The sequence below is a fragment of the Rhea americana genome, unplaced genomic scaffold (genome assembly GCF_003343005.1).
Source record: "Rhea americana isolate MKP2758 unplaced genomic scaffold, rheAme1 scaffold_30, whole genome shotgun sequence".
NCBI lineage: Eukaryota > Metazoa > Chordata > Aves > Rheiformes > Rheidae > Rhea > Rhea americana.
In genome coordinates, this window is record NW_028186424.1 from 1,809,854 (window position 1) to 1,835,614 (window position 25,761).

A 25,761-nucleotide genomic window follows, 5' to 3' on the forward strand; every position below is an offset into this window, starting at 1 on the left:
TAGAAGCCTGGTTGACCTCTTCTCTTTGGACTCCTGTGGATTGCCTGCACTCAGCCCTGGAGCAACYCAGCTCAACTGCACATAGGATTGCTTGTGGCAAAATCGCAGTAAAATACGAGTGGCTAAAATAAGCACGACCTAATCATGTAAAGTTTAAGATTTTTGTGAATCACTAGTCTAGAAAGAAATTTTTAGTTTTCTTTAGCGAATCTGTAAATCATTTCAGTTTAACTTGAAATTGTGTTTTTCAGTATATAAGCTGTTTAGCCAAGATGCTTTTAGTTAAATTTCCCCCAAGTGCTGAGAAGCTGTGGGAACTGTTTATCTGAATTTGCATATGGACTTGCTTCTTCTTGACCCTGCTGCTCAAAGTGCCCAGTTTAGTCAAAGATGAACACTGGAAATGAATGAAATCAATCAATCAGAGTTTGAAATCAGCTACAAGTGAGGTTAGCCACATCTTTTCTTCCATCTTCCAAAGATGAAGGGATTCATRTTGGCAATAATACAGAACTCTGAAAGACGACAGCTCCAAATTTTAGAAATCAGTAAGAAATGCTAGTGTTGAGTGGGTGGCCAAAAACCAACTGTATTTGAATCACTACATGTTTTTCTATTTATTTCAAAAATTTGCCCAGAGAGATTACACAGCTTCATAGTCTAASGGAATGGGAATTCCAAACACATCTTATGTTGATATCTTCTGTGTATATTAAATCATACTATTTTATAAACTTGCCTCTTTAGTCTACTGACAGCCTCCTCAATTCGGTATAGGGACTGATCTCAGAGCTTTCTAGCTTAAAAGAAAGTACTTTCTAAGCCATCTCAGCCATATATGCTGTGTTTCAAAATAGCCATTATGAAAACTGTGCTTCCTGGGGCAGAAGGAAAAAGAAAGAGAGCTGTTCATGTTATTCATGCTGGCTACATTAAAGAAATAAGGTTGCCTGATGAAGATGTAATGTTCTCATGAGTCTAGATGTGTGCAGATACACCCTCAGGCAGAGGGTTTAGTTGCTCATGCTCAGGCAGAGAATTTGCTTATTCACAATTTCAAGCCTAAAACATTCAAGGATACACTTTTCATGCAGGATAAAACCCGGAAACAATCTGTGTTATTGTATCTTCCTGTTAAGCCAAGGTAGCTGAGGAAGAAACACAGAGCAAGAGCTARCCTTCCCTTCTGATGTTCATGCAGAGTAAATCAAGTGCAAGCTGCTGGACCCCATCAGCCCTGCCAGTCTTTAGCAGACATCCATGTCCCAAGTGCCACCAGGCAACACAAGCACTGGGGCTGCCAGATCCCCCCMGGATGAGACTTTTAGATCTCAGAARGAATAACATTTTTTCCTATTTCTCATATTCCCTAGAACCACACCTGAGTTTTACTAACTGTKATCACTCAGCCTACTCCTCATTATACAGTTTCAATGTGCTCCATATGTTCCTGCTCTGAAATCTTTAAGCCTGATTGCACCTTCACTGGGGCCAATACTTATAGCCTCCCTCTGACCAATTGCCACCACCTTAATGATGTTTAGCACACATGTCCAACCTGTCTTTGAGGAAAGCTCTGGTTTCTTTTCACAAACCCACACCTGGACCTCAGAGCCACCTTTTTGCATGTTTGGCTATGTATGCATGAGGCAATGGGAGAGGCATATCCGGGCTAGTTCAAGGTATGCAAACTAGCTCCTGTGATGGCAAGCAGTTAGACCATCTCGTATACATCTCTTTATAAGCAAAGAGCAAGGTTACATATAGCTCTCCCTTATCCACAGAGATCTAGCCAAAGGTAATTAATTTAATCACAGTCCCATAGGAAACACGGCATTTTTCTCTGGGCACTGTGGTTGGAAGACACCTCTATTCAAGGAATATACATTCTCTCACCTTTTCTTTTTTTACCTTTGTATCTTATTAGGCCCTTTTCTGACCATGATGAAAGGAGTATGAGTTTTCTCCCACTTAAGTGAATGTTCTCCCTGAAGTCAGTGAGAGTAGAAGTGATCCCAGATGGGATCCCATCGCAGGATTTTGAACTGCCTCTTTATTTACAGTTTCTACAGCGCAGAAGCAGACTACTATAATCTAATGTGAACCTGCAATCCTGGCTCCTGGCCATCAGATACACAGAAAGCAGAAGGGCATCTCACAGGCTGTCTTTGCAGCTAGCAGGAGAAACAGTTTAAATTGTCCTATCTTGCAAATAGAGTCCTTTTATAAGATACCAAAATAAAATAAAATCAGTACACATACATAGATATCCAAGATCAGATTCTCTGCCTAATGCTTATGTCTATGTATAGTCACTGGAAGGAAATATGTTGAATTAGAGAAGATCCAGTCCACTGATTTAACTTAATGCTTAATATTTGTTTCATACTACATCCGTTCTAATGTCATAGGTGGGTACTGGTTCTCAGCACCAGGAGCACTCAGCAGAATCCTCTCCAAATTTCAGGCACAGCTACAAGTTTTTTTGAACAGTGACGAATCACAGTAGTTACAGGAATCAGTGAGCTTTCTGCATCAGTAGAGTTCAAGGCTTTTGCTCTTTTACATGTGTGTGAGTCACAGTCACAGACAGACTGCTGAAAATTTACAAGCCTGAATCTTTTATGATCAACATTTGGTTCTACAAAATCTCCAAGACCTTCTAAAGCCTTTCTCCTTAAATCAGCTTTGTATTGATTTAAAAATGATTAATTGTTCAATTATAACTCATGACAAGGGCATCTCAGCAGCAGCTCAGTAAGCTCTCCTGTGATTCATACTGAGACAGTACTAGGCACACCAGTGCTAGCATTGAGATGTGATTCACTCAGCCGCATATTTGGCTAAATAACTCACTAGACAGTCAGCAGAAAACAAATGCAATCCAGATTCTCAGCTGAAAAAACAGCATCTCTCCACTGACATCAAGACCAACAACCTGGCCCAAATGTTTCCCATTATCGACAGATATTATCCATTAATTTGAAAGCTCCTGCCCTTTTGAAATATTTCCTATTGTGTTTGTGCTTTCTTACCCTCCCTTACTTTGTGTTTCCTGACACATGAGAGTAATTTACATTGACTGGTTGGAGATACACTGCAGCCTCCATGAGAACAAAGGTGACCTCCTAATGCTATTCCCATCAAAGAGCCACTGAGAACCCCATCACACGTCCTTGGTCAGGAACCAAAGAACAGATCGCTGCTTCCCCTGAAGAGTGAAAGGCAGCTCAGATTTCTATTGAAAACTCACATTTCAATAGCTGGAGAATAGATATTAACCCAACTGTCCACACCAGGATTTTAACGTAAGCCCTCAGGCACATTTGGGAGTGCTGAGCCATCTGTGATCTCTGACTCTACAAAATAACAGCTAACCTTTGAAATAAGCCACATATACTTCCCTGATAGCCCATTCAGCTAATTTACAATGGTGTTATCAAAGCTGATAACAGGAGAATGGCACAAAATTTTGCACCATCAATGTTGGCAGATGTCATCACCATGAAAAAATCACCGATATTATAAAGATCTATGTAAGACAAAATTTGTTTGTCCAAATTATACRTAATCTTGCTGATTGAAGTGTTTTGTTGCCTAAAATCTGATTATATAGTAAATGTACTGTTACCATGCTGCAATACAGGATGAATTCTTAYATGTGACTGCACTTCTGTAGTATCTCAGTGAACAACTGCACACTCAAAAGATCAGTTTTTACTTTGTTCTTCTACCTTGGCAGTACATTTTTATATAAAGAGAATTTTAAAATCTAATCCATTACTAGCCCTACACTTTGCAAAGGATGCWGCTTAAACCTAACTTAGACTTCCCAACACAAGGGTCATTCTGATTTACCAATGGTACAGTCTCATTTCCTAATTAATACGCATAAATTTTCAMAGAACTTTTGAAGCAAAAAATATTTGAAAAGATATGTCTCTAGGCAGAAAATTCATGTTAGCTGGCAGAATTTTAAGGAATTAGATCAAAATTATTATTTTCTGAAGGCTAGATTCAGCTGCCCACACATAAGCATCTGGTGCTACTGCTATATAATAGACATTTACACTGAGCTGGCAGGTGTGGGACAGGATTTCTGGAAGTTTTGATCTACGCTATTCTGGAGCGGTAGGTGGAGTCCAGATAGGATAACTTACAGCATCTCATGTGACAGTAGTTAATTGAACTGAATCAAGCCCATAAGTGTCATAAATAGATTCCTAAATAAGTGACCTGGTTTCTGTAAGACTTGACACAAAGTATTTTTAGTAACTTCTTGGAAAAGCCACAGGAGAATAAGCACTTGAGAAAATCAGGACATTTTTTCAATATTAGGAACCTAACTTTAGAACCTAACTGTCCTTTTTTTAAAAAAAACAAAAAAACAAAAAAAAAAACATGAACCCATTTTCAAAATATAAACATGTTTTACAATAATTTCTAGTCTAAGCATAKAAAGTACCCTCAGCCATTGCTAATAAATGAGCAACAGCCTGTGATGTTAGCTTTTCAGACGTGGTAATCTGGCCCTTGATATGTGGCCTTAGCTCGAGGCAGCTAAAGGGGCAGATTCCAGACTAGCTAAAATTTGAACTGCTACCTTTATGTGTCTCTTTCTCTCCAATCATCAAATGGAAGATCTGAGATGACCATGCTGATTACCCTAAATATTGAGCTCTGAGTTTTATCTTCCAACAAAACCTAACTATGCAGTGCCTGAACCTTGCGTAATTATTTCCACAYGCACAATAAGTGTGAAATGATATATTTCTATCTGATAACATCAATGTTTTTCATTTTCCTTGCCTGCATTGGCAAGCCCATTCCCTTCAGGGGCCTTGCTGCTGATTATCACTAATTCACAAGCTCTTTGTGAATACAAAAATCCAAGGCAGTGCAGAATTTTGGGCAGTACACCTTGTATCTGTGCATTTCTTATCTAGACGATGTATTCATTAAAATACTTCTAAATTTGACATCTGTATGACATTTCAGGAAAAACACAAATCCTGCTCATTTTCATTCACTAACCTTTGTCTTGCACCAGTATTTCCAGCTCTTCTCGAATTCCATCATACCAGCTAGTGATGTCCACATGGAGAGAGTAATCACAACAGGATTTGGTGTCAGCTGCCTCATGCCACTTTTCAAAGGAGGTCAGTAAACTTGATCCAGGCTCTGGGAGCACATGGTCAACTGGAAAAGAGATTCAGCATCCATTAGTCAGACTACTTACTGGTCACAGTTCCTAGGTGCCTGTAACTGTAACTAGTCTTCCAGCATCTAGGACAGCATTCGTTAGAGGCACTTTGTGTGTATGCTGTAATTGCAGGCTGCTAGCTTCATTCTGCTGTCTTAGGTGTAGCAGATTTTGTGGAACACTCTATGCTAAAACTGAGCCTGGTAACCTGTTTGGTGCACAGTGAATAAACACACAAGTGTAGATCTAAACATCCCACAGTTTAGGGGACATTTGTTCTTCATTTTGTTCTTCTCTAAGAAAGCACAAGTTCTAAGCTTATCTGCATTTATTAGCTGATATGTTTATTTCTAAGTATTTCATAATTAGTTTTATTATTAACCAGTTCCTCACAGCCACTGGATTGGCCCACTCAGCCTCACCAATAAATTAACTGAGATGTTGTATGTTTTCCTAGCAGACAGATTTGGGAATACAGCTAAGCATTTGAACAGAGAAGATGTAAAGCATAAACACTCAGCCACACTACATGGCAGATTGAGTGTGCTGAAGCTACGCATCTTAGCTGTCTTAAGGCCTGCTGCATCTAGTGATCCCACTAAGTTGAATGACATCAAGTAAAGACAGGATTACTCATGCATATATATAGTTATCCTTTGACAGAGCTGGGTCAAAAGGAAGCAAGGAAACACACTAAGGGCTTACTGGTGGTGTTTACAAACATTATATTGCACAAGTGGATGTATGAGCTTCAGGCCTTTGATTAAGCAGCATCCAGTTGTGATCAGGATAACCACAAGCACTTCAAATCAAGAAACAAACCAAAAGYACAACTATTATCCATCAAGAAATTTTTTATCAGCATCTTTACTGATGCAGACATACTTAACTGCATGAGCAGCTAAGTGCCACTTTGTCAGCAAAGCAATAAGCTTTCCCATGATTACWTTGGAGCACCTATTTAAAACAGTATCACAAATGTGAGCCACACAGACAACAGAAAGAGAGTAGAGGGAAAATCACTGGTCTCTTGYCATATTTGCTGAAATTACACTGTGCAAATGTGGTGCACTAGCCTCAAAGTGAATTTGTTTATCCACATYGAGAATATGGTAATGAATCTTTGAGTTGGCTATAAAGACACATGATCCTCAGCTGAAGAACATACACTGTAAAAGTTATTACGAAAGTAATGAATAACAGTGTATTTTGTGTGTATTGCGTTTCTTATATTTGCTCAATAGCATACAACACCACTCAGGAAAAGTAGCCACATCCCGTAATTCAGTAGGAGCAAAACCTTATTGGGTAGCTCCTCTGCACAAGGAAGGAATGACARTTTATGTCTCCTGAACAACTCCCTCACAAAGTCTTAACTAGGACAAGTAAATGCTGAGAGGAAAGAGATGAATCTTGTTCTGCAATCTGACATGCAGAAGAAGGGTGTTAAACAACAAGAAACACTTCTCTCTTCCACCAAAAGGGATCTTCTTCCAGGACATCTCCGGTTTGAACTTTCTCAACTCCTGGTCTCATACCCAATTTCATAAATAAGGACCTTGTCATTTCCAAAGCCTCTGAAGTGTCTAAGTAAGAACAAAACATCTTTATCAGATTTGTTGTCTCATAAAGACATTGTTTTTTTAAAAAGACTCTACGAGTAGGTATAGTATTCCTCATGTTTGTTCTGAATTTAAGAGGGAAATTCAAGGGACATTTTCCCATGCTGCTGCTTCTTTCTGRGTGTAGGTTCATTTTCAGGTCAACTCTGGAGCCACAATGATCTCAAATCTCACAACGCCCAGAAAAATGAAGAATCATTGGAGAAGACCTCAGAAAATCTAGATGAAACTTCCTGTAGCTACCACTTCCTGCAAGTGCTACCTGAGCTTCCATCTGGGATGGGAAGAGTTAGTATTTCCAGTACTCACTGATCATGGTGGTGCCTCCTGCTAGTGCTGCTTTTGTGCCTTGATAGAAGTCATCAACAGCAGTCATTCCTTGGTAGGGCTTTTGTAGATAAGTGTTGACATCTATTCCCCCAGGAATAACCATGCGCCCATTAGCCTCTATGGTCTTGACTCCTCCAGGAACAATGAGATTTTCTCCTATTTGCCTAGGCAGTAAGGAAAGACAATATTATCTTCTTTAAACAAAGAAGCACAGGAGACAGAAGCTATTTGAGGCATTTAGGGGAGAGGAACCATGGGACCATACAAGAGGCAGAAAGAACTGCGAACATGRAGGAGAGGGAAAACACAAATATGTGCTCTGGCTGCTCTGCACTGCTCTGGCAGAACAGTGTTTGCAAACCTGCTTAGCTGGTCCCTGTGCTCTGGTTGCTCTGTGCTGCTCTAGTGGCCAGTAAAGAAGCTATAATGCACCAGCCATAAAAACAGTATTTTTTACACACTTCAGGGTGAGACTTAAGTGTCCAATCTTTAAACAATTACAGATGTCTATAGTTAACGTTCTGTTGGGGGCTCTGGTTTTGTATATTAAGTTCTTAACCAGAAACTGAAAAAGACAGGTCAAAATGATGGCAGACTGGCACTGTAAATATATGGTGCGTATCTGAAGGAAGTTATAATTACCTTGCAACCAGCTAATGCAGATTTACCCTTAAAAAGAAATCTACATTTTCTAAGATATAGAAATATATATCTGAGACCTAAACAATTCTATTCTGCTATGTCACAGATTCTTCATCATCCTCTTACAATTACAAAGTGAAATATCCTGCATAACTGTATAGAAATAACATTAACTGTTGTCATTTTTTTCCTTCAGTTTTCCAAATCAACTTTTTTTTTTTTTAACTCTTAAAAATATCAGTCTGTCTCCGATGCTGACATTAAACAAACCCAGACAGTTACAAATAAAATATTCTTAGTGTTCATGGACCCAGCTCAGGGTAAATTAACTCTTAACTTTAAATCACATTACATTTTTTATGCCTTCTTCACATGGTTTCCTGTCAAATAGGAAAAGGTATGGTTCTGTGTGGTAGCCATATCCCTGCACTGCTACACCTTAGTATATTTGGGGCTAGAGCTACCTCTAAGATAGTTAAAGTTCATTTAGATATCTCATGTTACTGACACACAGTCTGTGTCTTCATTTCCTTTCATCTGGGATAAACTAACATTTATCCACAGCTAAATAAACACCCCAGATATTTGAGAYGCTGAAGCTGTTTCTCCTCTATTACAGTGCAGCTCCTACCTACAGAGTAAGGCAYGGCAACTGATTAACAGCCAATTGCAACAAGCTAGAACAGAAAAGGAGTATAATCGTTAATTAAAACCAGTGAAAACAGCAGGGAAAATTATTCAGACTGGAATTTAGCCAAACCACCAGAGTTAATAAATAGCCCCAAGAGGTCAAGAATTTGTTTCATATCCTATGCAAAATGTCACCTCCAGCAGCTTGGCTCCCCCAGTGCTCTAGGTTTTGCCTGGAGGGAAGAACAGTCACTCAATTAACAAATTCCCCTGCAGTATCCAGACTTGTGGGCTTGCTCGCTCAGTGCTGAACAAATCTAAAAGTGGATAGCTAGTGGGATCTGACAATATCACGGCATGAAGCCGAATGGCTTCACRTCTAAAGTCTAATATTCATCAACACATATTGCACTGGGAGCATGTCATAACTTGTTAACAGTGGTGAGGAGTGCTAATGAACAGGAACTTGCATGTATGCAAAACCCAGAAGCACATCAAATTGCACAAACAAATTGCAAGAGGCTCCTCTGCTGCTAAAGTCTGAGTTGCAAGGACCTACCACAGGCACTCCAACCCAAGGTCAGTGGGCAGATTGATAGGCTGTATAAAGTTATGTGGGCCAATGGATAATTGTGGTGCTACACTAATGTCCATTACTTGAATCCATACCTAAAATTTTAATCAGAACAATTCCTCAAGCTCTGTATAGTGTGTGACAAAAGAAACRAAAGTGGAAAAAAAAATCTGTTACCTATCTCCTTTAAATAGGAAAAATGGAACAGCATTCCAAGTACACCTTCTGAATATAATATTAAAGAAAATCTATACAAAAATATAAATGCGATTTACTTATTTTCTTCCACAAGCACTATCTGCCAGTATATTTGGTGACTGCAGAAGTCACCTCTGCTGAAGTGACATGTGGCCAGATGGTCTTCGAGGATGCTGCTGCGCTACAACTGGCAGGAGCCAGCCTCATCGCTTGCCCTGGCATCAAGATTCAGCCTAGGACAAGGGTGATCTTCACTGACATCCACRGTGGCTTTTTTCTGACTAGGCACTGAGGAAGAGGAAATATGCTAGGGCTCCTGAGCTGCTCACTCATTAATAATAGTGTGTGTTAATAAGCACAGATTTCAGTTACTCGTGGGTGAAAAATGCGGTAGCGCAGATCACTGTATTCTAGGCACTGTATTAATGATTGAGTTGATAGTCTGGTGCACCAGAAAGCACTTAGCTAACTAGAAAACTCAGACTCACAGGGAGTTGATACAGTCTCTAATCTCCACTAAAGCTGGTAAATTCTGTCATATTCAAGCTGCGTAAAATCTTAATGGAAAGATCGAGCTTTAGCTCTTCACAAGCTTAACTTACTGAAAATTTTCCCCAGCAGTCAGTGGAGCTATTTCAGCTCTTACAAGGGTACCTGCGAAGGCCCAGGTCTCTCGGGCGGGTTGCCGTGGGCTCAGCTCTGGAGCCCCAGCCCCGGTTGCCCCCCTGCACGCTCCTTAGCCTGCCCCAGTCCAGACTGACCCCCCGCCGGTCTCCCTTGGCGGGGACACAGCCAGCACCAGCCAAGGTGCCCTCCTGCTTGGCACGGAGGCCGGGGCTCATTTCCTCTTGCGGACAACAAGGGCCAGACAGGCGTAGGTGTTGGAGAGTCAGGGCATCAACAGAAACGCGAACGGCTGTGGGTCAAGATCCTGCTCCAAAGGATCTTAAGCAACATTTAATAACTATGTTAAATATTTAGACTTAAGGGGCAGTTCTGGCTGGAGAAACTAAAGGAGATCAACCCCAGAAAATACAGCACTTTCCTGAACCACAGAATTTATCCTCTGAACCAGACTCAGGCAGGACTCATACCCATCTCACAATTGGGTGCCCTCACAATTTAAGTACAGAGTATCTCCCAGCAGGACTTCTTCACAGCTTACACAGGAAATTCCCAGGTCATCTAAATCCAGGAAATCAGTCACAACTCGCGATACTGAATAGCAAATTTGCTTCTTCATGCAAAGACACAGACATTTTAAAAATTAAGGTCTTGTCCCTCTATTCATTATTAATATTTGTTAATATTAATATTTGTTATCTCTGAGATTCACCCTGGATATATGGATTCACACAGGGATTTTAGAGGGAGTCTATGTGCTTAAGAAAGGGCTGCTAAATGTCAGGGCATCTGCAAGCTTAGCAAGAACCAATGCAAGTACTCTTCTAGTATGAAGGCCAAAAATTCACATCAGTTTCAGACTCTCAGCATYTCATGCACTTAGTTGTTAAATCCAATCAGACACTTCCAAACCATAACTCAAAATGTGCATCTGACCAAACAAAAACAGAGAAAAATTCAACTGAAACACCTATGAGAGAGAATACAACATGGTTGATTGTTGCTGTTAAAAAAGAAAGAAAATGATGTTCGGAAGTTTTGTGCCTTCTCTGGTTAAAACAATATGTGCCTTTTACCATTTCTGCAATGCATGTAACACTATAGCAGGAAAATCAGAGTGAAGCATTAAAAAGAAAGCTGCATAGTCCTTAGAAACAAATGTTTACATTTTTTCCTGCTATAATAACCTGAATTGTGAATGATGCAAGTAGGCACAGATATAAAGAAGCAGACTTTTAATCTGATGATATCTACTTAGGAAAAGCAGTTCTTAAAATAAACAAGTAATGAATTATTTACTAGATAATCATAATTATGTTCCTGTGTATTAAATTGCAGTCTCTGGAGACCAAACTCGATTAGGTCACTAATGAAAAGCTTGGCAGTCAAAAAGAAGGCTTTGATCCTAGTGTACACCATAATGCCTGTACTCACTGCATAACCCAGCGAAACTAGGAGGCCCTCATCTCCACCAGATCRGCGTAGGACAAGTAAAGCTAGATGAATAGGCACCTCTGTTACTGTTTGTTTCCTCAGCTGTCAGTAACACATATTTCATACCCATCTAAGGAATAATTTCCCATATCCTGTATTTTACATCCTGATACATCAGTAGGATTCTCTTTCTAATTTTGCAGAGATTAAAGATCAAATGCCCTTTTCTAAGCAAGAAAAGACGCACATGAGCAATGAACAACACCGYTGTACACACAGAACATAGTGCACTTAGGAATTCACCATCAAGGGAACTAAGAAGGGGTTAGTGCCCATCAGCACTGTGTAACACAAGGCATGCTTCTGCGGCACACAATCCTGTACAGTGTGGCTGCATCTGTCCCGGCTTAGGTGCAGGGAAAAAAACGCAGTAATGAGCCTCCTGCCACACAGACTTCATCCTTACCATTACTTCTTACATTGAAAGAACCTGCTTGCCTGCCCATGCTTGACTATCTCGAAGAAATTGTTCAGGGAGTGAGGATCTTCAACTTACAGTAAAGGAATTTTTTGCTTACCTAATCTTAGCAAAGATAAAATGGCAGAATTTCATAATTAAACACTCCACTACTATCATCCCACATCAAGAAGGAGCCAAGATGCTGGCTGCAAGATTTTATGTCAGCACCATCAGAAATCACATTAGTCTATACTAATAGGCATGCAAATAAGTTCAATATTTAAAAAACCAACTTTATAAGTCCATCTTCCAGGTATATGTCTGCATAGAAGGAGTGGTCATCATTGATAATTCTTCCACCTTTAATGAGTAGTCGGTCACTCTGAGGGAAGAAAAAAAGGAAGAAATGTGGTTTTGTTGAAATAAACATAACAATGAATTGATGACACCAAACAGGCTTATATAATATACAAAGCTATTGACATCAAAGCACTCATTCTATAGATCCATGTCACAGATTCAGGTGGACACATACAGAATGAAGGGGAAAAACATAGTTTCACAGAGCGTTTCTAACTGGCTTTTGGGAAACAGTGATCATCGAATTGTCTTTTTCTCAAAGCAGAATTTATTGCMTGTAGAAATAATTTCTGGTCTTGACATCCTGCTACACCCCTCTTTTGCTGCCACCTTATTTTACAGAGGCCAAAAAGGGAAAAGAACTCCCTCAGAATAAACTGCTCAACACCAGAACAGCCAAGATTGACTTATTTGGGACTCTTATCAGCCCTGGAGCAGTAACAGAGCTTGGTTGGGAAGGGACAAGGTACAAAGAGGCTGCTGAGCTCTGTAATGCAGAAAGCCTTGGCTGTGGAAGCTACTTTCAGGCAAGCCAGCTCAGCAGGATCTGCTTAGCTGTTCCCCAGAGCAGCCAAGATGCACAGCCCACAGCTCACATATCCTCTACTGTGTTACGGAGACGCAACAGGAAATCTAGGCTCTAGTTGGCCATTTCTGCGCTGGCATTGAGGGCATGAAGAATAAATTACTGCTTGATTTATGATTCCTGCAGATGCATTTCAAAGCATATTAATTAGGTTGGTTGGGGGGGCAGCCTATACTGAGAGTCCCCACTCCATTTCTTATCCTTTCTTATCCTTGTGCTCAGTGAGGAGGGGAGGACAGTCTCCAAAGACAGGTTGACCTGAAATATCATACAAYCAGAGAGCTAATGTGTCCTGGTATTTTCTATAGAGCCACTAAGCAAAAAATTCATTCTGTGAATAACTGTTCAAAATCAAGTCTATTGGGACGCTGTTCACAACAATCATCTGTTCTCATTTTTCTTAATTCAAATGGTTACACCAGGCTGGCAAAAAATACATTTTACAGAAAGCAGATTTTACCATAGTATATTCCTGAGAACCAGTATTTGAGTTGCCTCTTTAAAGAAGTCACATTGGAAATGCCTGTACCCTACCACCTACCCAGASACGAGGAAAGCCTGTAACTTCAATGTATAATGTTTTTGGAAAGGCTTTTGTCCAGTGACTGTGAATGCTGAGAACCTCWAAAGCAATCAGAACCTTCTTTTCTCATTCATAGAGGGGAAAAAAAAAGCTATCTATTGCAAATTATTTCTTTTGCTCACCAAGTAATAACCAAGAATCTCCATTTTGCCCCATATTTTACACTCCTCACTCCAAACTCAATTCTTGATTCAATTCCAGGATGAGTCATGACTCATATAAAGCACATGTATCTCAAGTTCCCAGTTTAGAAAACAATTAAACAAGCTGTTATGTTATAAAACCAGGACAATGATACAGAGGTCCTTTGAAAACTACAGATAAAAAATACTAAATCAGAGTTAGGGGTATTACAACAGTCTTTCTTCAGCATAACTGTTCAGTTATAAGCCTAATGTTGAACATCTACTTTAATTTCAGCTTGTACTTCAGTCTTTTGCAGGTTCAAAGCCTATATAGCTGTCTGTATCATTCTAGAAAAAAGAGGAGGGACAAATCAGACATCTTTTATAAAGACATTTTAAATACAATGCATGAGAAAAGAGTATGTACGCAGCAGATATTAGGCACTCGGTGTGCTGAAGCAGCGAGGTGAACCTGACTGGGGAGCCAGGGCCGGACCTACAGTGAAACCTGCCCTTRGGACCTGCCGTTAGAGGACGGGGACATCTGCAAGCCCTCAATCTGGATTTTGCTGTCCCACACTCCGTGTTTTATTCCCAGCTATTTCACTGTCACTCGTAATTGCAGGATTTGTGAATCAGCAGCCTGAAAGGTAATAAATTATTCTGCCATGTGCTGGCAGTTGCATCTCCTCACCATGATGATTCACTACACTGCCTGCCGACCCGCGGAGACCACCATCTTGTGAGCTCTTTTTCGACTCATTCAGTTGCCTCCTGAAACATTAACACTGTCCAGCTCCAAGGAGGCAACAACTCACTGACGTGAGCAGGGAATGTTACCAGGCCACTGCATCTGCTACTGCTGATGAATCAAAAAAATCCACATGCTTATCAAGATGCTTTACATTTTTCCCTTTAAAACAAAAAATGACRCACAATAAATAGAAACAAATATTACAGGCTGGGAAAATAAGAAATTCTAAAGTAAAGCAGAAATGCAACCCCAGAAGGATAAGTGGAGACAAAAGAATTWTATATATATATATATTCATATATGAGAACTGTATATAAAGTGGCAAAATTAGGTATTACCAAACGACTCTGGTAGTATTCTATTGCGAGAGCACCCAAAGGTGCCAGAATAATCTGAAACTAAAAAGGATGCAACCCCAGTTTCAAGAAAACACTCAGTTACATGAGTCATCCATGTGGATGACTGCTTGTGTAGCTAGAAAGGCAAGCCTGCTTCAGAATTTCAGATGTTCTAAGAAATTCTAGCTAAGAAAGAGATACTTTACAGAGATTTTCGACATTCAACTCTTGTCATCTCCTCACTCAGAACAAAATGAAAGCCTTTCCGAATCTTTGCAAGAGGGAATAGGTCTGACTTTGAGATGGTCTGCGGCTGAGGTTGCCCCGCTCAGGAACAGGGAGCTGCAGGAGAGGAGGCTGCCGCTGAGCAGCAGCACGGGGAGCCCCTGGCTCCCAGGCTGCTCCTCAGGTCTGCCAAGCCACCAGGCAGGCGAGCTGCCAGGCAGGTTTCTGTGGAGCCTTGCCCAGCTTTCATCGGGACTTGATAAATGTGGAAACGTCTGTGACAAACAATTCAGTTCCAGTGAATCAGCAAATCCTGAAGAAAAAGCATTTTGCTGGAACTTTTCCCATCCAGCTCTTTTTAAGAGCAGCTGTAGGACACGTTACAGATTGCTACAAGCCATGAGTACAAGCAAAGCAGGGTGTGCTTACGCTGATGGTGCCGATGGACACAATCAACCCACGCTGGATTTCAGTGCCCTATGGCCACTCAGGGTGCCCAACCAAACAGCCCTGCCTTATCCACCCTCCTCCAGGCCAGAAGTGGCTTGTGCTTGCAAGAGCAGAGGTACCAAATGTCTGCGCACATCTACCCAAATAGATGCATTTCCTGAGCATGCTGGAAAAATTTATACAATCATAACTGAATAACTGTGAGACAAGCAATTTGGTGAATTCTTTTTGAAATAAACTTTCCTGTAAAGCCTGGCCAACATGTGAATAAACAACCCCTTCCATACGCTAAGTGCAGGCTTCAGGCACAGACAGAGGTGAAGCCTAAATGCAAAGAGCCTCTGCCGTCTTGCACCGCTGTTGCGTCAGCTGGAGGCAGGATGCTTCCCGCACTGTTTCAGGTCAACRGTACTTGCTTCAGTGAAATCCTGGGCGGGAATGCGGACACATACGGGGTCTGCAAAGTAGGTCAGACTCCCTAGAAATGCAGCCTGTCTGCGCATGGTCAGGGGCCATTTATTATTTACCAGGAACCTGATGTCAGGCAGGCTGCTTGGAGTTTTCTTACCAAGCACCAAACGTCCAGAAAAACTGGAGACCAAAGTCCTCTTCTCCCTGACAACAGCCGAGCCTGGAGAGGAGGACAGTCACACTCTGGAGCACCTCTGGGAAAGAAGGGGGAGCGAGGGGGGAGCTGAAGCTCATGAATTAATCATGCGGCGCTGGACCGTATTTCCCCTTCCCAGCTGTAAATCCCTCGAGGCAGGGCGCTTCTGTGCCTAGCCCGCAGACGTGTGGGGCCTCAGCTGTTAGCATGACCTCYGGGAGCTCTCGCGCTAGAAACACCACCACGCTCGTAACTCAGGAGCTGGTGACAGSGTAGACCTTTGCAGGGTTGCTTGCACCAGCGTAACCAGCTAACACATCCCAGCTACCTGGGCCCTGGCTCCTGAGCCTCCAGGGCTCCCGAGGGAGTCTTCAGAGTAGGGGGGCTCAGCRGGGTGCTGTCTGGCCTCCCCTCTTGGCGGAGCAGCGCCGAGCGCAAGCGGATGCCAGCCGGAGCCGAGCGCAGGCTCAGCTCTCCCGCTCTGCCCGCGCAAGCCGCCGAAAGCCGCTGAGACTCGCTCCTCCCTCCGGCCGCCGAGGACGGACAGCGGGAGCACAGCTAAGCAGAGAGGCGACGGCACGCTGAACGCACAAAGCACACAATTTATTAGGTGCCAGCGCTGCCCTAAGGATAAAACCCTGTGCTCACGGGCGCAGGAGGTGTGGAAAGCACCCACGAGACCTCTGCGAGCTCAGCGTTGCCTGAGGAGCCTCGGAGCTGAGGCATTGCTCCTCCACCTACCCCTGCTGCATGCCACAGCCACGTCCGTGCAAAGCCGTCTGCTTCCGGGTCCCGTGCCGGCCGCGACGCAGCACCAGCACGGCCGCGAGGCCTGGCTGGGGGCTCCCGCAGCCCCGGCCTCGCCGGCGCCCGGCGGCCCCGCTCCGCCGAACGCGGTGGGCGCTGCGCTCCCTCCCGGCCCGGCCCGCAGCCTTCCAACCCCGCGCGCTGCTTTTCMCCCGTTGTTTTTTTTGTTTGTTTTTTTGCCTTTTTTTTTTTTGGCTAATCTCAGCCTAGCTTCTCCCGCTTAATCTGGCAGCAGRGCCTCGGAGCCCAGCCCGCGACGCCGCAGCATCGCTGGCTGCAGGAGGAGGGGCTGAGACCGCGGCGGGCGCTCCCCCTCCGCCCGCTGCTGTCCGCCTGACGGCACCGGCGGCACGAAGCGCCTGCCAGCTGGTGGCTGACGCAGCTCCCACAAATTTCCCATTTTACTGTGTATTTTCAAATCAGCTCGGCTCAGCTCTGGTGGACTAYGTCCACATTTTCCCACACTCCCGGGCACCAGAAAGCCCAGCAGAGGCAAGTACAATCTCTGAACTGACCCGTGGGATGGCCACAGTCTCAACCCCGCTGCGAGCCTGAATTCGGCACTGGCCCTCTACACTCACATGCGAACCCAAATTCCTTTTGTCGGTAAAGCACTCAGCTCCGGGTTATTTGAAAATGTGATTCCAAATGTTAGACTGAACTGTTAGAGCAATAAAAACTACCAAGAAATTTAAAATTATTCATTTTTACATTCACCTTTTCCACTCGGAGCTAGAAATATTTAAATACACAACATACAACAACATGCAAATACATTTTTTTACAGATGCAATTGCCAATGGGCTTCTAGAAGTACTGACAAGCACAGTAACAGCAGAAACAAAGCAACCACCTTCTGATAAAAGATTTACTGAACAAATATGATTTCAAATTGGTGCATTTTGACAAAATATAAGCCACCACACATTATAGTAAAACCCACATTTCTCTGTTGTATCAAAATCCGTTATACTGCACTTGCACACACTTTTCACAGAAAACCACACCCCTGTTATACAAGATGGAGCTTGAAAAATAAAGAGAAAAAATTGGCTCTATCTTTTCTAGCCATATAAAAATAGTCAATGAGATTGCAAGAGTGACACCTTAATAAAATAGCAGTATCTGGCCAGACTGCAACTCTGATATATGCTATTATACTTTTGCTTTTCTTCCATTAAAGGGATGTCTGTCTATAACGTCTTCAGATCTAAATCAAGCCACAGTAATTAACTGTGGTTTGCTTTGAAATTTACTTTAACTACAATAAAATTCATGTAATGTACTCAGCAGGGTCTAAGTATTGCTTCATTCTTGGATTTGAACTTTCACTGTTGCTGCAGTTGCAGCCATTGCCAGCTGAGAAAACCTTTGCAACACTGATTTTTTCAGGCTGTAAAGGAGGAGGAAACACTCTCGACAGTAATTTCATCCTTTGTATAATTGTAAGGATTTACTAGAATATACCATTATCCTTAGATCTCCAGAGCAACAATGTGTGTGTTCTCTAAAATCCAGATTAGTCAATGGCCTTGAAGATGACTAGGGATTTTACACAGAATAGCAATTAGAAATCAGTTGATATTCCAAATCCGCTCATATTTTCAGTTCTCTGCCTATAAATATGTGTGGTTCAGAAGATGCCAGTAGACAGAAGAAGGCATTAGTCAATGTTATCACACAGCCTGCCAAGGCATTCATCTTTACTTTTTTAGCATTTGAGAGGTAAGATCTTTTGTTGCTAAGTCTTTTAAAAGGCCGCTAAGAGTTAGAACAGGCATGACATCCCCATTTTAGAGGGAAAGTCTAGGARTCATGAGCCAGTGTTTGTGTTCTCTAACAAAATCTTAATATGAACATTTGCTAGAGAACAGTTTTTCAAAGGTAAAATCCCACTAAGGGAGAGTGGAGGTCAACATCCAGAATCCTTTTGTGCTTCTGTACGTTCTTTCTTGCAGAGTTATTTCCCCTGCTAAACAAGAGATTTAAGAGAGATTTCTTTTGCTCATATATTTGGTTGTCTGTTGTCAGACCTGGCCAGATTCAGAACCAGATGTGCTACAATGCAGTTATGTTACCTTGGTTTTAGCAATGCACTTACAAATAAGGATCATTTTTTAACTTAATGGCAAAGGAAGAAAGACATCCTTCCCTAGAGGAATGTTTGCTTAAAATCCTTCTCATGAGGATCAAAGACAGCTGTAAATGGGATTTCATAAAGTGCCGTCTGCTTATAGAAGATCTGTTTTTAATCAACACTATCCTTCTGCTGGAATCCTCGTGTCTAGGCTACTCTCCATGGGAAGTAAATTTTGGCTAGGGTGATGCTTGAATCAATTCAGGGAATTGCTTGTAAATCATTGTATGCTTGAGGCATCATTTCTGCTAGCCCACTAATGGGGACCCCTGCTTTCAGGAACTTTTTCTTAGCAAAAGCATTCCTCGTTTAGGAATGATTATGTTGACTGTAGTTATGTTGTATCTTGGTCTGTAGCCAGTGTATTTGTTCATGTTTATTCATTTAAAAGATCTGATGTTCCTTTTGTTTCCCCTTTGGAGACCTTGCTTTTTATTCAGCTAGCAATTTCACTCCTTAATCATACAATCTAAAAGGGCTATTCCTACAGCTATAAACCCCATGGGGTTTTCTTCTCTTTAAATGTCATTGCTTTTAGAATAGCAATACAACAGACAATTTATTAATGACAATATTCAGTGGCATCAGGAGGAGTTTCGCCAAAATATGGACTGTGGGAGGGGGTTGAACCCATTGCATTGGGTGTTGTTATATGCCCAGGTTATGTCAGTTAGAACTGATTTCAAAATCTCAGCAAGACATTCACAGGAAAAGTTAAACTTGGAAGGGAAAACATAATTCAGCAAAGCTAGCTATATGAGCCACTGAATCAAAGACTGGATGCAACCCTGTCTAACAGGCTCTAGGTGACCGCGCTGAGCAGGGAGGTTGGACTAGATGATCTCCAGAGGTCCCTTCCTACCTTACTGATTCTATGATTCTAAGCTCTACTCAGAAACCTGCATCAGGTTACCAGGCTGCACCAGTCAGCAACTTTACAAGTGGACAGAATTTGGCTCAAAGCATGAGGAGCAGGAACTAGCTTTCTGGCAGAGGAGCTGGAACTGAAGAGAAACAGAATACTGGAAAACGTCTTTGAATAAGATGTTAGAAATAGTAATTCATGATCAACTAAATGCCATGGCTATAGATACATGTTGTATGCACTTAGACAACTTTAGTCATGTTGCCTCGTAGATTAACTTTTTCTTTAAGTCATGACAAGTCACTATGCTTGCTGCTCCACCTCCTAACACTGGTCCATGAACCATCCTTCCACAGCTGCTTTGTTCTGAGCACTGTGCGTAATCCTCTAGCAAGCCACATACAGGCTGGCCTAAGGTTATTCTCTTTACTTGTGTCCACACTATTACTGAGGAAAAGATTTTACACATAATGTAAGTTTTATTGAAATCAGTGAAAACATTTTTTACTTGTAACAACATAAGAACTGAGGCCCATAAACCTCATCTAGACACATCCTACAGTTCTAAACTTCATCTTGCAGTAAGTGCATCAAGTGATAAGGAAAGTAAATCTGAAGAATCAGTGTCTCAGTGGACAATGCCACCATCTTTATATGCATCAAGATTAGAAACTTGCAAATTTTCCTGCTCATTTGGTTCCATCTTTCTCATACCTACAAAAGTAGCATGGAATTTATCCCAAATTAATTCTCATAATGCCTGGGTGCTTCACAAGCCAAGCGATTCCCTTACCTCCCTCCACCACAAAAGAAAATTAAGCTTCTCCCTTTCATTCCTTGTTTATGAAAGAAAAAAAGACATATCAGAAAACCAGCCCCTCATCCTGTCAGGAAGGCGGTGCATTCTCAGTGGTCACTCTCAGCACTTGGGAGAGGGAGATTCAGACCTCCTCAACAACTACCTCACTGCATCAGTTGTCTTCTCAAATAGCAACTGTTCCCGTTCCAAACCTGCATGACTTCCAGCAAAATGAAGTTCAATTCCCACTGGTAGTAACCATGATGCTGAAAACACTGGCGTACACAGCTAAGGGCATCAACTGACAAACTTGTTGTGGCAGTTAAAGAAATCGCTGCCCTGAACAGTTCTTTCTGTCCCTCTGCCAAAGGTTTCAATCTCGGTAGAAATGTCACCGAAAAGACGTACTGTGAATGTAATTTAAGACCTCAGATTTCTCATGGAATAGAAACAAGGGCGCACTCTCTCATAGAAAAAGGAAAGAAAAAGTCTTATCACAGAATCATTAAAACAGTAGTTGGAAGTCCAACCTGCTGCTTGATGTAGGACTATTGCCAGTACTAGATCAGGTCCAGTTTAGTCCTGAAAACCTGTAAGATGGAGATTTCACAGCTTTCCTGGATACTCATTCCAGCGCTGTAGTGCTGGCCCTCCTAAAGAAGCTATGTGGTCACTCTCAGATACAATTTATGGCCACACCATGTGTTACCACGTGCCACTGCCAAGAGGAGCTTGATTCCCTCATCTTTGTCAGTTCCTTTCAAGAGGTCACTAAAGAAACCCCCCTCCCACACTCTCTCCTTGCACACTATGTGCTGCAGCCTCTGCAGCATTTTCTCACGACCCTCTGACAGAGGGGAAGAGCAGGAGCTAGAGGTGGCAACTCCTTGAACTGTCAGAGTGAGAAACATCTGATCTCATGTGTTGTGAGTCTGAATTACTAGGTTCTGGTGAGACATTCTTCTAGATACATTTGGTTTTGAAGAGATAGCTAATCTGAGTAACCTCGGGGACTGAGTAGAGCAAGTATGGGATGATATCTTTAAGCAACTCCACCTATTTATTAGGTGAATGACTTCTACTGAACCAACTAAAGTATCTCCAGAGAAGGTCAAGTCCTGTACAATACACTGTGAATTCACAAATGCTTGGAGCAGAGAAGTAAACCAAAAGGAACCAAGTCTCTTAAGCAACTTCTGATGGAAAAGAAGGAACTTTGTGTATTAAGCACACATAGAAGAGCTAGAAGTGATCTACAAATTCCAGACCTAGATGTTTTAACACAGAACAAATGTCAGGATAAATCCTGCGCTAACATCTGAGAAATTCTAAAATTTTCCCATGCCCAGCAGGAAGAAGGCTTTCCAAATGCTTTCAGCAAGTCACACACCAGTCTATATGTAGTTTCATATTGTTAAACAAAGATACGTGAGAAAATAGCATGGTGAAGAGAGATATGAAATAGATCCATACTCAAACCAGGGCTTACACTCCTCATTCCTGGTACTTATTCACCATGCCTCAGGTTTCTACAAAATGTCACCCTTGATGTCCAAAGTGAATTAGCTGAAAAACTAGCTGCTCACGCATTGCTGGTGTTTCACATCAGAACACCTTGCCTGAAAACTTTACTCAGATCAAAGAGAAAGTTACTTGTCTTGATCCTATGCAGTGAGCTTCAGACCAATGTGTCTCACATCAGAAAAGTCCAGACCAGTGTTTTTTCCCCGCCCCTCTCAAAGTATTCTGCTATCTTCAGCTGAAGCCCGCTTACTTCTCAGCTTCTCAGCTATCAATCAATTCAAAAGGCTACAACAAATTCACTGTGCCCACTCCTCTGAATTTCTCCACCCTCTCTTCATTTTTTTTTTTTTTGAATCTGTTTCTTTTTCTCATACAGTTCCAATTCTTCTCTTTGCTTTCTGAACTCAATAGTGAGACCCTTCCTCTGTTACATGTCATCTTTGGGCTCTCTGTCTCCTCACGTCTTACAGTCTGCCAGCTCAGGAGCCAGCACCTCCTTCCTCCATTCAAGTGCCAGCTCTTGGACCATTCCCAGAAATACCATTCCCTTCTCTTTTCTTCTCTTCCATATCACTCCTTGCATTTGCGTTTGTGTATTTTTCCTTTGTTCAGTAGCATAGTCTTCACACTTCCTCTTCACTGAGCTCACTCTATGTTTTAATGGTTGCGATCACTGTTGGAACTAACAAGTCCTGTAAAGTGCATTTTGCATTCCACATGTTTTCTTCGTGTGTGCTCTGTATATAATTCTGAATTCATCTGGGCTGAGGCCTTATCTTAATTGCCTGAAAAGCTACCAAAACACAAAAGGCAAAATAATATGCAACAAATATTTCAGCTAGCGTTGATTCCCCATAATACACAGGAGAGGTGTAACAGCAAAAATAAAAGCAATGGGAATGCATCCCGGAGAATCTGGTCTTCATGAGAGCATGGCTGCAGAACAGATGCAGAAAAGATTGCAACCTTGTACGGAAAAAGACCTCAGAGATAGTATGTGTACGACAGCCAGGCATCACAACCAAGAAATAGGCTTCTGCAGATGTAGTCCCTGTCCCCTCCCCTCTCGTACTCCTGAACCAGGGAAGTGAGACCTCCCTGCCAAGGACTTCGATACAGAGCAGAGGATGCGACTGGAAGTGCTTACACTTATTGCTTCAGTATGTCATTATTTTACATTACCTAGAAGTCTTCTTGGTGCTTCAAAGACAAAGACAGAAGCTCTTTCCAAAGTAGTTACAGTGAAAGGGGCCTGATTTCTCCAGCCTGACACACAACTGAATAGCACCTTACATTAGAGGAGTCCCAGGCTTAGCTAAGGTCAGCTCAGGATGCTGGGTAGGACAGAGAGAGGGGTTGGAGGGGAAGGAGGAGACTCACAAACAGAACAAATTGCATGACACGAATTTTCAGAGGCTGAAATGAAAAGCACAGGCAGATTCCGTACATGAGGGCAGGGAGCTGCTCTGTACAAAAATGGCCCTGTCTGGAACATGGTACCTCTGTGTCCTAGACACTTCTGGGAGAAATGGGAGAAGGGAATGGAGCCACTTCACGGAGGAAGAGGTGAAGGGGATATCAGCCAGGCATTGCTGATAGCCTGAAGGGGTCAGGGGGTGATGCAAGGTTGGAACTGAAACCTTCCCCTACTTCTTCCTTCCCAAAATCCCTGATGCTACAGACCTGACCCAGAGCAAACTCCCAGAGGGAAATTTCTCAGTTAACAGTGACTGCAGAGACTGCCTTTGGCACGGATGTACTTCGTAAAGAATTCCTGTTTGGCTGCACTGACCACAGACTGCTGAAGACCCCACTGGCAGCCAAAGCTGGTCTAGCATCAAATGCTGGGTGCTATTTTCCATATACATTCAGGAGGCCTCCTGGCCCCTATGTGAGGAATGCAAGTTTAGTATGTGAAAATCCACAACCAAATATCAGTACACAAGACACCAAAAAWTAGTTTCATACTATTTCAGTCAGAAATCTCTTTTTTTATAGATATATTTTATACATATTGTATAAATATTTCAAATATCCCTATGTAGATCCAGCCAGAGCTGGGGGAACAATAAGTGCAGAATCAAATGATATTTTTATATTATTTGGTCTTTGCTGTTGTAGTTACATAACTTTATAGAGCTATCACATTTACTGAGAGCCCACCAGTTTTGAAGCTGCCATGTGTTTCTTTAGCGGCAGGATAAAATATCTAATTTACCACACTGGAACAGGGCTCTCAGAACATGCAGACAGATCCTGTGGGCTGTCTTGGGATGGGAGTGTGCACAAGTATAGAGAGGAAGAAGGGACAGAAGTGTAAAACATTAAAATAAAAAAGGCAATCCATGTCTGATGCCTACCAGCTTCACAAATGTTAATTTATGCCTTTGACTTGGTCATAAAACTCTACACTAGTGTTAATGAATATTCATCTATAGACGCTTCAAAGAGAATAGGCAGAGGTTCTTTTTATGAGCCATCCTCTCACTTGCGCAGAAAAGGAAATTAGTGAGAAGTGAAAAGATTAAAATGAGCTGTTGATTCCAAGGCAAATGTTTTAAACTGTTTTAGTTTCTTCTTCTACTCCAAACTGGACAGCTAATAGCTAGCTATGGATGGGAACCATTTACACTCCTGCTGCAAATAAACCTCCAGCCATCTCCCTGAACACAACACACATGCAGAGTGCAGTCAGTGCCCTCCTCAGGATGGGGGGAAAGGCTGGTGAGCAAAGAGAGGTACCTGCATTACCATAAATCACAGCGAGCCAGTGAGGCCCATGGTGGAAAGAGCAGTCACCCAAAGAGTCATTGTAACATCCAGACTCGGGCTTTGGCCACTAGGCAATACAACCTGTTGATAGTGTAAAACTCTATATATGCACTAGTTTGGTATTGTAAAATCCTTCTTTAGAAGGAGACTGTTCCACTGATGTCCAAATATTCTGGTTAAAGGATTTTTTTTTTAATGAGAAGGCCCTAAAGTGTTTGCAAATATCGTAACACTGGCTAGAATAACTCCTCAAAAGTGTATTTTACCATCTCCTGGGGTAAAGAGCCTTCTTAAAATCTGTCCCTCCAATCTCCATCAGGTTTAAGTCACCGCTCCCACACATTAACCCACTCTCTTTCTATTAAAGCTTGACCTGCTTCCAGATACCCTGAATGGTGCCAGCTTTCCAGGAAAAGCTCAAAGAACTGAAGCCTCTTTGGAGTTCACCCCGCTTCCCCTTTCATCTCTGCCCCTTGTGCCCCCGCAGCAGTGACTTGGCTCCTGCTGATCTGGCCTGGTGAAAGGACACGGGGCCCAGCCTCCAGGGTGACACAGGGGCTGGGGAAGACTCTGTGGGGCCAACTGGGCGAGAGTTCCTGTGAAATCCTCCTCTCCCCCCGCCAGCTCTGCCTATTCTTTATCCTCAGCCTCTATCAATCCCCGTGTGTCTGATGGGAACAATACACTGCATCCGGAGACCCAGATCCTTTCTTTCTGGTGCTGAAACCACAACCTATTGTAGTATTGCTTGGGGATAAGAGCTTCTAGTGGGAGATAGGAACAGATAGGAAGAGGATGGGTATGATTAACTCTTTGACTTCTGATCCCCACCACACTGATGTATTAATAGCGTGCAGAGGTGTTGGTGCTGGCATCATGGCGCTCTCTGATTTTCCACGTTTTTTCCCACCCGATCCTCCTACCTCCCCCCCTTCCCTCGCCCCCAGCCCACCCCGCCCCACCGCCCCTCGCCCCATCGGGGCGCCTCGCGCTGCCCCTGCCCGGGGCCGGCAGCGGCGGCGGGGGCACGTCGTGCTGCAGCTCGTCCCCTCCCTCTTTTGTTCTGCCTCGCCCGGCGGCCGAGCCTCCGCGGGCCCCGCTCCTCGGGAGGC

At 42.6% G+C, this 25,761-nt stretch overlaps 1 protein-coding gene across 2 annotated transcripts in view; it reads right to left on the reverse strand.

Moving 5' to 3' along the window:
- The window catches only part of CRMP1 (collapsin response mediator protein 1), a 50,548-nt gene that overhangs the window by 21,564 nt on the left and 3,223 nt on the right, over positions 1-25,761 (reverse strand). The window contains exons 1-4 of one of the 2 annotated variants that reach the window (XM_085309587.1): positions 14,066-14,149; positions 12,011-12,099; positions 7,135-7,319; positions 5,035-5,199 (exon numbers count right to left, since the gene is read on the reverse strand). In XM_085309587.1, the coding sequence (XP_085165713.1) occupies positions 5,035-5,199; positions 7,135-7,319; positions 12,011-12,099; positions 14,066-14,068 (442 nt within the window). In that variant the 5' untranslated portion in view covers positions 14,069-14,149. Of the gene's footprint in view, positions 1-5,034; positions 5,200-7,134; positions 7,320-12,010; positions 12,100-14,065; positions 14,150-25,761 lie in introns of those variants that run through there. The other variant, XM_085309586.1, reaches the window with a different exon arrangement.